This window comes from Trachurus trachurus (assembly GCF_905171665.1).
Source record: "Trachurus trachurus genome assembly, chromosome: 21".
Classification (NCBI taxonomy): Eukaryota; Metazoa; Chordata; class Actinopteri; order Carangiformes; family Carangidae; genus Trachurus; species Trachurus trachurus.
This window is the reverse complement of record NC_139899.1, coordinates 17054972-17069909: the sequence shown is the minus strand read 5'-3', so window position 1 is coordinate 17069909 and position 14938 is coordinate 17054972. Positions and strand designations below refer to the sequence as shown.

Sequence of the window (14938 nt, the reverse complement as noted above, 5' to 3'; positions counted from 1 at the left end):
CAAAGAGAAAAAAAGGAATAATCCAATGGAGGAGATAGCCTTGTTAAAAACCAAACCCAGTGGACAGATGATTGAAGCACCCATAGTTCACATTTAGGTGCTGTAGATGAATAAGGAGGCTGCATGTGACGACCCATTAGGGCAGTGCAGACCACAAAATGAATGCACACAAAACTGTACATAAATAAGGAGTTCAGGTTTGGAATTATCAGCATATTTTACAAGGACATCAATTGCTTTTCTTTTTTTTTTTTAATCTTAGCATGTTGTATAGCGGGTGTTTTTGGCAATGTTATTGAAAAAAAATAATACTGCAATTATGATTTGGGCCTAAACTGTAGTCGTACGCTGCGCAGCCTGCTGTGACTGTCCGGGGCAGAGGTCAAAGGTTAGATTCACTTCAGCAGAAAGAGCCGCTGTGGTGTCGAGGGAGAAGCATGTCAGCTCTAGAGGGAGTCGGACTGAGATAACGTCAGATAAACATCACAAGATTTCCCCCCTGAAGTATCTTCAACAGTGACTCAAAAGCCAAAGAACCAATCACCTGAACATATGGATGTTGTTGCACACAGAGCACTTTCCCCCCCTCTGTCTGCAGCCAGTGGTGCCTCTCCTACTGCTGAGGGCATGAAGTCTGTCCACGCAGGCGCTCACCTGTCCAGCCAGGTCTCACTTAACAGTCCTCATCAACACCCACTATACTGGCTTTTTAGCCCTTTGCTCTCATAAACTCTTGGTAGAAATCAAGTTCAGCTCTACAGGTAACGCTGCATGCAATCACTTTAGTGGGCTTATGATTCTATATGGGAGTCCCCAAAATCCGCAAGAAAAATATGCTACAAAAGGTAGGTGCATGTCAACAACAAAAACATGTAACTTTTATTTACTATGCAAAGAGAGATATTGCACAAAAGTATGGGTAATAATGATATCAATGTAGACATGGAATTACAAAAACCTCTGCTAATCAACTAATCTTTTGTATCTGGCCACTCCCACGTCTCGTTTCATTTCGCTTCAACATACTCAAACTATGGATGGAAAGATAATAATAATAACAATAACAATAAAAAAAAAAGAACTGAATTCATATTTCCAATGAAACATGAGAGAGCACCCTTTTACATTTGTGGAACTGAAAATCATGATTGTGTGTTTTTCATTGAGTCTGATATTTTTAATCACACACATGTGACACACACACGCACACACACACACACACACACACACACATGCACACAAACACACTGTATGGTGCCTGTACATAATGAGGCCTGAACAGTTTCCTTGTGCAGGGCTATTATTTCCAGTCCAGCTGATAGTTGGTGTGTTCCAGGTGCTGCCATAGCACTGGCATTGTTGTAATCCTCCATGTTAACTCATTGTCTGGTGTCCCTCTCTCACTGCATCATGTACAGTTGGACCGATGAATAAACTACTGACAAATTTTATCCATGCTCTGCTGTCTTCACTGCATAATCCCTCCCAAAGAGTCATCCCCATCAATATATACAGTAAACCTAACAATGTAAATTTAAGTAATATGATATGCCCAGAAATTATAAATGCAAATCAATGTGTATTGAAGTTTCTAATTATTTCATCCCCCTCCCCTCTGTCTCTCAGTGGCTTTGTCCATAGCCTGCTACAATCCCACACACATTAGTCCAGTGCATGCTGGTTGTAGCTCAGAGAACAGGAAAATGGAAACATTTCTGTTTCTTTAATCGAACTGGGGGCCAATTCAGCCCCCAGTTCGATTAAAGGCAACGTGATGAAGTCCTCACAATTGTTATGTTATAAAATGGTGGTTATTAGGGAAAGGAGACAGAAAGAACAGAGTTGGGCAGGGAGACTGGGGTTCTGGGTATGAATGGACCACAACAATCCAAAAAGGCATCTACAGTTCTAGTTCAAGTTCAAGTTATAGCACATTTAAAAACAGCCGTTGTTGACCAAAGTGCTGTATATCAGATGCCGCCTAGTCTATTATTGTCTTATTGTGTGTGTGTGTTTTTTTTTAACTTTATTAACAATTCTGAGAACTCAAAATCCCACAGTAACATGAAATGACTCGTGTGGAGTTGTAGTAAAAAGGCAAATGGACTTCTTATCCTGTTTGAAGACGTTTCGCCCCTAAATCCCTCGAAACGAAACGTCTTCAACAAGATAAGAAGTCCAGTTGCCTTTTTACTACAACTCCACAAGAATAAGATGACCTGGATAACTGAGAACCTTCACGGACACACAAAATGACTGTTTTTGTCAGTGAAGTCTGCCTCATTTTTTATCAGGATCATCATCAGGAAAAGCAGAATAACAAACGTCTGGATCACTTTCCGACCCAGCTTTACCCCACTCAGGAAGATAAATACCACAGAGAGCATCGATGTTTTCTGCTTTGGACACTTATTTTTTATTTGTATCAGGGACAATGTACAAAATAACATTAGTCTCGAGATGAGACGAGATGCCTTGTACCGGATTTAGCTTACTAGCTACTTTCCATCCGTAGTCCCTGGGCAGGTGAATAAGAACAATAGAAATATAAGAATTATCAATTTACATAGCATTCTAAACATCCATACACATATGCATATACACCCTCTCACACATCACAAACACTCAGGACATAGTCCTATTTCATATCAGTTAACAAAACATACAGTTATTAAAATACTTCACACTTTGCCATGGTTAAGAATAATTTAGGCTCATGATTAATGCTGACATGTCTGATTTCTTAGGATCCATTGTTTGACTTCCCGGGAGAAAACATTGAAGTCTATACAAAGTTTCAGATTAGTTGGAAGATTGTTCCATGATTTGACAGATTTAAAAGAGAAGGCAGATTGAGCAAAGGCAGAGCTACGCTTAGGGATGTTACAATCTCCACTTGAGACAGATCTTAAGGCTCTGGTGGAATGCTCAGAGCAGAGTTTAACAAAGGTTTTCAATGGGGGAGGGGCAACATTATGAATTATTTTGTACACTAGACGGACACTAGAATACATCATTAGATTATCAAAGCTACTTATTGTATGTGGCCTCATCACAACAGTAAAGTAGGGAGGCTAGTTTGGTAGCCCACATCATGGAGCTCTCTGCTCAGTCTACACTCAAGAGGAAGAATAACAATAGACAGACAAAGCACATTCTGGACCGTCCTGTGTGTCACTACTTGTCTCCAACATTGGTATTATTGGGATTTACATTCCAGTGTGTTGAACATTACATGGACCCCCCCCCCCCCCCAGTCAATTGCTACTAAGAATGTTTAGCTATTTATTTAAAATTTAAAATTATTATTAAACCACTGGGCCAGTGCCTTTTGATAACTGCTATTCAAACTGTGTATTATTTTTGTTCACATGCTAAGAGTTTTCACACCCTCCACTGCAACACAAGCTGCTCGGGTGACAGTATATCCTGTGATTATACATCCTGTCTGTATTTTAAATTCAAACTGTACTGTTTTTTTGTTTTTTTTTAGATTAATTGCGCTGCTACACAATCCATGTGAAGCCCTGTGCTACAAATACTTCTGGCTGGGAAATTACTGATATGAACAGGTTTATTACTGAATGAAGAAAAGATCACGGTGGACCTGTCTCAGAAATGTTTTTTTTTTCCCCCTAGAGAACTCACAGAGCAATAAATAATTCTCATTTAATAATAATAATTTGCACTTAACTGCTTCACTTCCTGTCTAGAAGCAACTTAACATTACATTTTGTGTTTCAATATGTATATGAAAATGGTATTCATTTAAAAGTTATAATTTAGGCCTTGCGCCGGAAATTGTGGTAACGTCTGCTTCTTGGCATCATCACAAGAATGAATGACTGAGAAAGAAACCCACCCTGTACATTTAGTGTTGGCTTCTCACTGCGAAGGTAATTGCATTTCAGATCAAGTATGCATGTGACATTTCAGTAAAAGCATAGAAACGTAACTTGTGCGCCACTCTCTGGAACACCATTCATCACTGAACTTGTTTTTACAGAGAGTAGAACCACCCAAGCGTCTGAGGTCAGGTTGCTTATGTTTTTTTTTCTGCTGTCTCTTTATATTGAACTGAAAACCTGTGTCCTACATGAAGCACAATACGCCATGTGCCTTAAAACTCACAATGCAGATTCTGAGAGAAAAGGAAAAAAAAACAGTGTCAGAGGAAGATTTGGTCACATTAATGACATAATTCTAAATCTAGATGCTGCCACGTAGATCTTAAATTATTTGTTGAATAATTGATGAAAGCATATTAGGTTTCACAAATTTTAATCCTTGATAGTAAATTGATTTTTTGGTTTTCGACACTTGGCCAGATCATTAAAAAAAATGCACTAGGAAACTATATAAATGATGAAAATAATCAGCACATTAATAATGTTATTAAATGTGTGCAGTTGACAATATAATTATTATTATTGCTGTGTCCTTAATCAAATACATCAGTCTATTGGTCCAGTCATAGTTGGAGTTTGTCTCTATAGCATCACAAGCAGCAGGACAAGAAAGTAAAGCACATTTTCTCTTGTTCAGCAGGATCTTAATATGTGCCATGCACAAAAACATTTTAATAAGAACAATCAAAATCAGATTAATTTCTTACATCACTGAAATGAAAAACTTTTGTTGCAGGTCACCTTTAGCAACAAAAGACATCTTGTACACAAGACACATTATATACGTATGTGACATGAAAACACAACAAGAGAGTAGTGTTTTAGTAAGATATTCAGATTTTTGAATATTGTGAAAAAATAGATACTTTGTTTATTCTCCTGATAACTACAGATTGATCAATTTGTGTAAATCAAATCAGAGAAATATGCTTCCTTTTACAAGAATATTTTCTCATTTGAAGACTTTCAAGGTGTAATTCAGCAGTTATTTTTAATCTAGAAGATGTTGCATTTCCACAAGCATTATGAATTCATAGCCTTTTTTATGCATATTTACCTGAAAAGTAATGCAACAAAATCAAGGATGGTAGCAATGACTATAAGCAAGCAGAGTAGGCTCCTGCAGAGGAGGGAGGCACTGACGTCAATTAAGAGCCAACAGATATTTACCAAACTCCAAACAACATTATAGTCGTGCTAGTCCTCCCAGCTTTCGTGGTAAGTACTTTACTATTTACTTGATACTATTTTACCAGAGAATAGTCTGGTTTATCTCTAAACGGGTAAAACGGGTAGGCCTAATTGGATGTTTGAATTTTCAGGACAGATTATTATTGTTTAGCTACTGTGTTGAGAATGATCATCCAATAATTTTAGTTTTCTGACAAAGTAATATTTCTGTACCCCCCTGTGTGCTTACATGCAGCTTTCTGAAATGCATTAAGCTTATGCAACGTGAATGTGTCATTGTTCTTTGTTTTCCTCAGCAAATATATAACTGGAGAAATATAGCCTATATCTGAAGTTCTACTGTCCTAAAAGGTTGGGTTATTAAACTTGATCAATACTGTTATACTAAACTTAACCGATAATCAATATTAAGTGCTGACCTGTGATGCGCTCCCTCTGCAGATGGCCCCAGTGCTCCTGAACGCACCTCTGGTCACGGTGTTCGTACTGAGCTGCATGTGTGCCGTGTCGCTGCAGGGCCAGAAGCCGGGTCAGGTGGACCCTCTGACGGCCCACCGGGCCAACCCGCAGTGCTGGGACTCCTCCTCGGCGCTGCTGCTGGAGATGCGCTCCCCGAGGATCGCTGACACGGTGCCCGCCTTCTGGGACCTGATGGTGTTCCTCAGGGCGTCAGACAACAGCAAACACACGGCGCTCTTCTGGGACCTGGCCCGGGTTTTCTGGGACATCTATCTGGACTGCGTGCTGTCCAGGAGTCACGGCCTGGGACGGAGACACATCACAGCTGTGCACTCCCTCTTTACTGACAGTAAGTGACTTAGTGAGATATGATGCATTGGCTTGGTTGACTAATAATTCAGTCATATAATGTTGGAACATTTACATAAACCACCCGTCTGCACAGTGACTTTACTTTTACCTCTGAGGCTGTAAAATCTAAAAGAACTGTTCTTAAGACAAAGGAATAGGTGTTTCAAGGCACAATAAATGATATGTATTGAAAGAAATATCTTTCTATCTCATCCACAAGCCAATATAATAATTCTTAATATTCACATGTCAAAGGTAACTCTAACAAGGACTTTACATTTCATATCCTACAGATATAACTGAGAATCTTCATTGGACTAAATCCTATATTTTATTTATTTTACACAAACTGTGATGCATATTCTGTAACTAGCTATATAAAGAAATGTAAATTCAATAGAACAGAATATGCTAGAAGATCTGTTAAAAGTCCAAATATTTCTTATATTTCAGCACAAAGTACCAACTATGAACATGTATGCAATTCTGCTTTTAATTAAATTGTGTACATGTTGCAGAAAGAATCCAACCAGCAGGGCATCTATTTATCTAAATAAAGAGAGGATTATCTAGAGCACCACGTTGCATTGATCAGCCTTATCAATAACATTAAAAGTTAACCGGCCAGTATCCAATAAGATGTCTATGTCAAAAGGTTTGAGGTTTGTTTAGGGTTGTTTTTTTGTTTATTGGAAGATGTGGCCGAATAGAGAAATGTTGTTTTTACCATTTTCCCTCTCTCTCTCTCTCTCTCTCTCTCTCTCTCTCTCTCTCTCTCTCTCTCTCTCTCTCTCTCTCTCTCTCTCTCTCTCTGTGTTCTTCATAGAGACCTTCAGGTTCAACAGCTCTGGTGTTAACTCATGGCTCAGTGTCAGAGTGAGACGCAGAGGACACATCCAGACCCTGAAGACTGAACCCAAATCAAACACACACTACCACAAATAATGAATGATATTTGAATGTTTTAGTCTTAATCAATATTTTTTTCCCCTTCTGAAAAAATATAATGTTCAAATCATACTGTACACCATCATACCAGAAATTTACTTTTTTTCTTCTTTTCTTTTCCTGTTCTTCTTTTTCTTATGGAACAAAATTTAATTCCAAAGAAAAGCGGATGTTATATAGGCTACAACACAAAATCCGGCTAAAACCCAAACTTAACAGTGAAGTTAACTAAAGATAGAGAGAGGCAAATTGGTTAATCTACTTATAAATAATGGCTCTAAATGTAGATTGAATATAACAAAGGTATGTTTTGACTTTGACTTTGCCTCAGTTGAAACCATTGTTTAGCATAACTTATATTATCACTTAATATTTTTAAAAAGGAGGGGAAAGATAAACATAAGCTAAATTAACTGGCTGTCAAATTAATAATATTTTATGTGTAATTTCTTTTAATATTCTCACCACTTAGCGTCAACACTGCATACAGAACTGTATTGTTGCAATGGTTACAGTTTACTGATTCAAATCTGATGCAATGCTGATCCAATGTTTCATGTTTGTTATCTCTTTGTTATGTTCCTGTGATAGCCTATCTCAATCTTAACAATATTTTATATGACAATATGGACAATCTTGCCAAACTTATGTTGATTTATTTGCTGATTTTAAGTGCAATAAAATGTGCCATGGCATTAAGTTGTTTATCCCTGACTACTCAAAAACACTATCAGTCGAGAAAACAATCAGTGCCCTAACTATGATGTATACTGACATAAGTTATAATAGTTGTTATGGCCCACATGTGGACATACATATGCATTATGCAGACCACCACCAGCAGCAGCAGCAGCAGCAGGGCCTGTAGGAGGGCTGAGCAGAGTTATTGATTAACTATCTCTATGGCTCTGGGGCTGGCTGTCAGTCACTACAGCCCCCCCCCCCCCCCTCCTCCCCCCGATATGTTATTGGTTTCAAAAACCAACATGATGACCGCCAAGTCACACAAATTAACTCCTGCTTCCAAGTGGCAGGTTACAAATCAATGCGTGTCGTACCTGCGGGTTCGGTTGAGATTCGGCCCGGTCCCGTCCCATCTCTTCCGGGAATGGTGCGTAATGGCCATGTGCGTTATTCACCATCCAATAGGAGCTCAGGCCTCACCCTCTGTTACTTTCGGTTCTGTGTTTCCTGTCCTGTTGTAGTCAATATTTTTGAGCAGCTCTTGACTATCGCCGTGTTTTGGGAATGTTGAAGTAGACGCCAATCTCTTCAGTTAGTTAGACCTGCGGAAAACTCGTCGCCAAATAGGTAAGACCGCGCGACCCGTGTATCTGTGTGTGGTTACATTACCAAAAGTTTGATCAAACTTTCTGAACACAGAGTTTGACAGTGAAGCAATACTAGATTTAAAGAATCAGCGTGCTCAGTACATCATAGGTTTTTCCCCAGAGGACACTTCAAGCTTTATCAAGGTGTCTGTCTGCCTCCTTATACAAACTCTGAAGGTACTCTGGGGCTGCCAGTAAAAGGGATGAGTTATTTTTGAATTAGGGGGTAGTGCGAGGTTTTTACGGGTTTGGTCATCAATGTTTTTGTACACGGAGAAGATATTTTAAAGATCCCCCTAGTTCAATAAGTGGGCTGCACGTTTTTGATCAAGTTATTGGGATATTATAGGCCTGCTGATATTAAAGACATACTGTAGGCTACAGTAGTTCAGTTGAGGTGATTAATGCAGAAGAAGTGTTCACTGCATCAGGTAAAATATTTCCTGGTTTAAAAAAAATTACCCCAAGGTTCCTTTCTGTGAGTTAATGTGACCCTAAAATAATCAAAAAATAATTACATTATTAAGACATTTTTCTGAAGAGTTCTGGGCATTTTTTGTTGTTTCAGTTGTTTTGTTTTTATTTCAATAGCCACAGAGGTAGAGAAACAGCAGAGTCACAGAGAGACTAACCATGAAGACAGTTGTGGTGTCATCATCTCATTGAGTTAATTTTGTTTTTAGTACAGGGAAATGGATTTCCAGAGGATGCTGCTAGATGTAGGGAAGGCCCTGCCAAAGGATGAGGTGAAAGCTTTAGCATTTCTTTGCACTGACCTCCTGGGCCAAACCCCGACCTCGGTGGAGTCAGCCAGTGACCTCTTCTCTCGTCTGGCCGATGAAGACTACCTGTCAGCAGAGAATCCACAACTGCTGACTGAACTTCTCCTCACCATAAAACGCACCCGCCTGGTCCGCAGCCTCAGCCTCACTGACAGAGACGCTGCAGCCCCCAACCTCATCTCTCCGTACAGGTGGGCTGCATGTAAACCATTAAGTATGATTTACATTCCAATATACATTTACAGTATGAGAGCCCATACAGCCAACCTCCTTGTTCATGAGATATGTCCAATTCAGATTTATTCATAGTGGTAAATAAACGGTGGTGTTATTCAGAATCAGAAAATCAGGAGCCAGCGAACTGATTGAACACTTTTGCTTAAATGTGACTTTAAAAGATTCAACAATAATCAAAATTTGCTTTTATCCTCAGATTCAGATGCATATTTTTATATAGCAAAAATAAAGACTTCTGGTAATAGAATTCGGTTTGGTAAAGACTAATGCATTTAGCATTGGTAGGTTAAATCAAATCACCTACTGTGGAAACACTCAAGCGTTTACCTTCTGTTATTCCAGGAAGCTGCTCTACAACCTGTCTGAGGAGATTACTGATGAAGAATTAAAACATGTGAAGTTCTTATTGAACTCAACTCTGCCACGTAGAAAACTAGAGGAAACTGTTGTAAGTGCCTCTTCAGTTGTCACTGCATGAGACCCATGTTTAAGGAGAATGAGGGTTCAAATACAAATTACAAACCGAAGTTTGTAATGAACTTTCTGCTGTAAAGTATGCATCACGCTATCTAATAATAATATTATCTGTACACGGGCTTAACTTCTCAGACTATTCTGGAGGTCTTCCAGGAGATGGAGCATATGGACCTCCTCAGTGACACTAATTTAAGTGAACTGGAGAAAATTATTAAGGTCATTTGCCCCATGCTACAAGGAAAGATCAACCAGTTCAAAGAACTGCCAGGTAAGCTACAGAAAATTCAACAAGTGTAGGAATCAAGATGCAACAGCAGAGCAGAAGCAGGAATTGAGTTGACCTGAACCCGAACCCTTACACCAACCTTAACCTTAAGATCTGCACCCGGGTATTTAATAATTTACAACAATAAATCTGTTATATCATGTCACCGTTGGTTCACTTGTGTCATTTTTTGTTTATCACAGTACACCGACCCCCTCCTATGGCTCAACAGATGAGCCGATCGAGGTCTTTGACTTATTCTTCTGAACTGAACCAGGTACAGTCTTCAGTCAGACTTGGCTTTGATTCAGTTCCTGCTTCTTTCTGCATGAACCATTTGTTGTAATATCTGTTTGTGTTCTTTCGCAGGACCCTCAGTCTTTAGATCCAGAAAAGACTGCCTCTGGTGAAAGATCAGGTAAACTGATATATAATGTTATATATATCCTAAGGGTTTTTACATGTGGCCACAACGTCGATACCTGCTTGGATCTTTATAACTGATTCATATGAGGGACTTGGGTTGATCATGTTTTCCTCAAATAGACTAACAATGATGTGCTTTGCTTTTATGCCTGAAGAGTTTGATTAAGAAGTGCTTTTTGTGTCCTTACTAATCCCATAATTATGAGATAAAATATTGTAACAATTCCAAGCAAAACTTGCATGATACATTTTTTGTCAGCAAGTAGCAGAAATGGATAACAAAACTTAATTTAGATGCTGTTACTTTTTCCTGCTTTCAAACATGTCTAATTTTTGCTTTAATTTTGATTTATAAATAATGTTTTCACTGCCCTCACAGTCAACATACGCTGTATTTAACAATTTTGTTCCATCTTTTTTCTCTTTAAAGGACTCCCGTTATTGGCCAAGGTGAGAAACTGATAGTCACACACACACACACACACACACACACACACACACACACACACACACACACACACACACACACACACACACACACACACACACACACACACACACACACACACACACACACTGAAATGAAATGTGATGTTTCTTTGTCTTTAATGGTCATTTTTAATTTCTCTTTTGTCCATTATAGACTAACTCAAATTCTTCAAACACCTCTATGGGTGAGTTCTGAGTTGGATTTGTGGTTTTACAAGAGGAACGTCTTACCATTGTAGTTAAGTCAAGTGAACTGACTTTCTCTTAATCCTCTTTTTTACTTCTCACTTCCTAGATATTCCAGATGTGCAACTTGGTGAACAAGAATTTGGGGCCTCCTCACATGGACTGGGTGGTTTTCACACTGAAAGCATTGCCTCCTTGGAAGGTTGTAGCATTTACTCTCCATCACAAGCTGTAGTGAGACAACATGACTGATCTTTTATTGAAATATCCTCTTTTCTTTCTTTAACTTGGTTGAAAATTGTCGCCCGTCATCTCGTCGTCTCATAGTGGGAAGAGATGCCCAGTCATTACTGCTGCCTCGAGGAAACGAGGCCTCCCCTGAAGTGCAGATGTTTCAGACTACAAATACAGACGATGAGGTGTGTGATTTCATTCTTATTACTTATACAACTACATGTGTCAGTCCATGGCAGACACTGCCGAGCTCAAGTTACTTTCTTAGATTCACCCTTCATCAGCTTGCACATGCAATTTTTGTCTTGAACTGAATCCTTACACTTTTTCATCTGAGCTGTGGATTTATCTCTGTAGGATTTGGGAACATATCCCATGACTAAAGAAAAGAGAGGTATCTGCTTGATAATAAACAACAACGACTTCTCCAGATCCGGTCGCAAGCCTCGGGCGGGAACCATGATTGATGAAAGTAAGTTTATGTTTATTCAGTTTTGGAAATCTCAGATAAAAACTGCACATTCATGGGATTGTATTTACATTTACACGTGTTATATGTGTCTTCCAGGGTGTCTGCGTGATGTGTTTACATGGCTGGGCTTTGACATCAAGGTATGGCATGACCGTACGAAGCAGGAGATGCTGTCGGCGTTGCAGGAGCTCGGTGAGAAAGATCACAGTGGCATGGACTGTGTGGTGTGCTGTCTTCTTAGCCATGGTGAGGAGGGGGGTGTGCTCGGTGTGGACGGCGAAACGGCTAAGATCGTGGACCTGATGGCACCTCTGAATGGAATAAGGTGCCGCTCTTTGGCAGAAAAACCCAAGCTGTTTTTCATCCAGGCTTGCCAGGGCATCAGCGAGCAAAGTGCTGTCCACATCGAGGCTGATGGCGGCGCACGTAGCCCTGTTTGTACCGATGCTGTTGTAGCAAACGACTCCATCCCGTCTGATGCTGACTTCCTGCAGGCCATGTCCACTGTCCCCTCTTTTGCCTCCTTCAGAGAGCGGAATAATGGCTCCTGGTTCATTCAGTCACTGTGCCGAAATCTGGTCCAGATGGTGCCCAAGTGAGTGACACAGAACATCTGGCATTTTTGTATAGAGGTTAAATCACTCTTTTGGAGTAATCACATTCCTATTTTGCAGTACCCTATCTATCTATCTATCTATCTATCTATCTATCTATCTATCTATCTATCTATCTATCTATCTATCTATCTATCTATCTATCTATCTATCTATCTATCTATCTATCTATCTATCTATCTATCTATCTTATATCTTCACCTATAATTTTGTTGCTCCTTTGATGTACGGTTTTTAAAATTAGAGAGTAATCCACTCTGTGTTGGATTTTTTTCCTAGACCTCCATCTAACTGTATCTTTTGCTTCTCCCAGGGAGATTGACCTCGTGTCTATCCTGACAAAAGTGAACAATGACGTCAGCAAGAGGACCGATTCTACCGGTAGAAAAAAGCAAATGCCTCAGCCAGCTTTCTCACTGACTAAGAAAGTGGTGTTTCCGGTCCCCAGTGCTCGTCCTCCCAGCCTTGGGTCTGTTTGATCGACTCACACATGGGAGGTTCCCTGTGGGTGTTCTTGTCTGGAAAGACTGTTAATAGTCTCCTAAGAAAATCTGTTGGAAAACCTACACAGAAGTATTTCATAATTTTGTTATGAATCTTAGGCAAACTCTCATTTGCTGATGAAGACAGTGACCTGTGGCTGGGATGATTTTGCCTCACACTCCATGTTTTTTAAGCTCATGAGACAGTCATACGGGTACGAAACATACTGTGTAATAGTCAAATTTATATTTTTGTACATTGTACTATGTAATGTTTATTTTAATGAACTGTACAATTGAATCATACACATCAATTCAGACTTAGTTAAACAACCAGTCATGTACTTTTAGATTTTTGTTATTCTTCAAAATATAACTATAAATGGTTGTCGCATGAGAAGTCCATGAAATCTTGGAACCAGTTGTAAACAATTGTCTATCAATCAAGCAATAAACTGGATGAATTGTCACTGTGACAGTACTTTGCAATTTGAACACATTTATTTGGTTTGTTTATATAAAACATATTTATTGAAAATGCACTTTTTGTATTTTTTTTTTTCGAGTCTAATACAGTGTTATTAGACTGCTGAGTCTTCAGTGGAGCTGTTTGTTGAACACCTTGAATTGAACAGAATGTGTCTCAGACACTGGCAGCAAATTACTCACAGACATCTGAAACATTAAGAGTGACATAAACTATGAAGGAATATTAATTCATTGAAACAATTCTCATGGAAAGTCTGCACACAGATCCATCCATCCACTTATTTGTGCAGGATTGTAAGGGGCTGCAGCCAATCTCAGTTGACATAAGAGTGCACAGGCCGACAAATAGAGACGAACAACCTCACATGCTTACATTTACACCAATGAGTCACCAACTGCACAACGGTCATTAACATCTTCATTAACATCATCAAAATTGTACATCGTCTGCATTGGTCTAAAGTTAGACTTTCTAAGATCAAAGCTAACACCTTTTTGATTGATGCAGATGGGATTCAGACACTCTGTTTCACATGTTTTGGGCATGTCTGAAGCTTTGCACTTTTTGGCAATCTATCTTTGAGACCTCTAAAGATTTTTGGTGTAACCCATGTGCCCCCTCTTCAGATGTGGGAAAGAACGGTGCTGACCTTCTGCTTTCTCCTAGCCAGGAGGAGACTGATAGGCTATTATTGAAATGGAAAGACCCAGCACCAACTCCAACATACTTACATACATCACTTAATCAGGGAAATCATGTACCAAATCAAATTGGAGAAGATCAGATACACAATCGGGGGGTTCAACCAGAAAATTGTATAATTTGGCAGCGTTTCTTAATGTTTGTTGAAGATATAAAGGCTGACAATATAGTAGGTCTGCTGCTGCCCTCTGTCATTTCTATTCATTTCAGTTATTTATCTGTGTGTATTTTTTTGGGTCTGGATATTTGAGGGAAGGCAAAGCAAGGCAATTTTATTTGTATAGCCCGTTTTTACAAACAGTTTGTCTCAAAGGGCTTTACATGGCAACAACATCCTCTGCCCTTAGACCCTCACATCGATTGAGGAAAAACTCACCTCAGGGTGAGCAACAGAGGAGGGATCCCTCACCCAGGACGGGCAGACATGCAATAGATGTTGTTACAGACAGGGAAGGTAAGGTGGGTGGTGGGATGGGGTGGGTGGGGAATAGCTACAGTAGTAGTTTCCTGTTTTGTTTCTTTGGACTTGTGTTAAATTGTAAAAACAAAATAAAAAGACCTTGATCAAAAAAAAAAAAACTGCTCTGGCCTGGCTTGTATTATATTATTTTATATTATTTATTGTAGGCTATAGGCTATTTGTATCACTGGTGAAACAGTGTTTGGTCCTCCTGCAGAAATCTATCTGCAGCTCTTTGGTTGATTCAGAGCCTAGGTCTAGTTTTCATTTAAATGTAGGCTAATTCATAATTTTTTGTGGTTAGTGAAGACCTGGATGCCTTTGAGTCCCCAGCTGAGCTCCCGCCGCCCCACCCACAGATGGCGGTAAATCAGCTCAGCTCCTCCTAGTCGACCTGCAGCAGCTGACCTGGATGTTGATGCCGATGCTGAAGC

At 39.5% G+C, this 14938-nt stretch overlaps 1 protein-coding gene across 2 annotated transcripts; it reads left to right on the top strand.

Moving 5' to 3' along the window:
- Positions 1 to 8099: 8099 nt before the first annotated feature.
- casp10 (caspase 10, apoptosis-related cysteine peptidase) lies at positions 8100 to 13172 on the top strand. 2 transcript variants are annotated; one of them, XM_083996705.1, is made up of 13 exons: positions 8100 to 8168; positions 8872 to 9161; positions 9550 to 9655; positions 9817 to 9952; positions 10153 to 10226; positions 10319 to 10367; positions 10806 to 10825; positions 11019 to 11049; positions 11160 to 11252; positions 11378 to 11469; positions 11642 to 11756; positions 11853 to 12351; positions 12684 to 13172. In XM_083996705.1, exons 2-13 carry the CDS (start codon positions 8881 to 8883, stop codon positions 12847 to 12849), a joined length of 1662 nt encoding a protein of 553 aa, XP_083852831.1. In that variant the 5' UTR covers positions 8100 to 8168; positions 8872 to 8880; the 3' UTR covers positions 12850 to 13172. The 2 variants fall into 2 exon arrangements, with proteins under 2 accessions (XP_083852831.1, XP_083852832.1); XM_083996706.1 differs by having other exon boundaries at positions 12688 to 12827.
- Positions 13173 to 14938: the final 1766 nt, after the last annotated feature.

What these genes read in the sequence shown, in the direction of transcription:
- casp10 (XM_083996705.1), top strand. Translation starts at nt 8,881, where the DNA reads ATGGATTTCCAGAGGATGCTGCTAGATGTAGGGAAGGCCCTGCCAAAG. An exon ending in ATTCTTCTGAACTGAACCAG is followed by an intron (nt 10,227 to 10,318) that starts GTACAGTCTTCA and finishes GTTCTTTCGCAG; the next exon opens with GACCCTCAGTCTTTAGATCC. An exon ending in AAGCATTGCCTCCTTGGAAG is followed by an intron (nt 11,253 to 11,377) that starts GTTGTAGCATTT and finishes GTCGTCTCATAG; the next exon opens with TGGGAAGAGATGCCCAGTCA.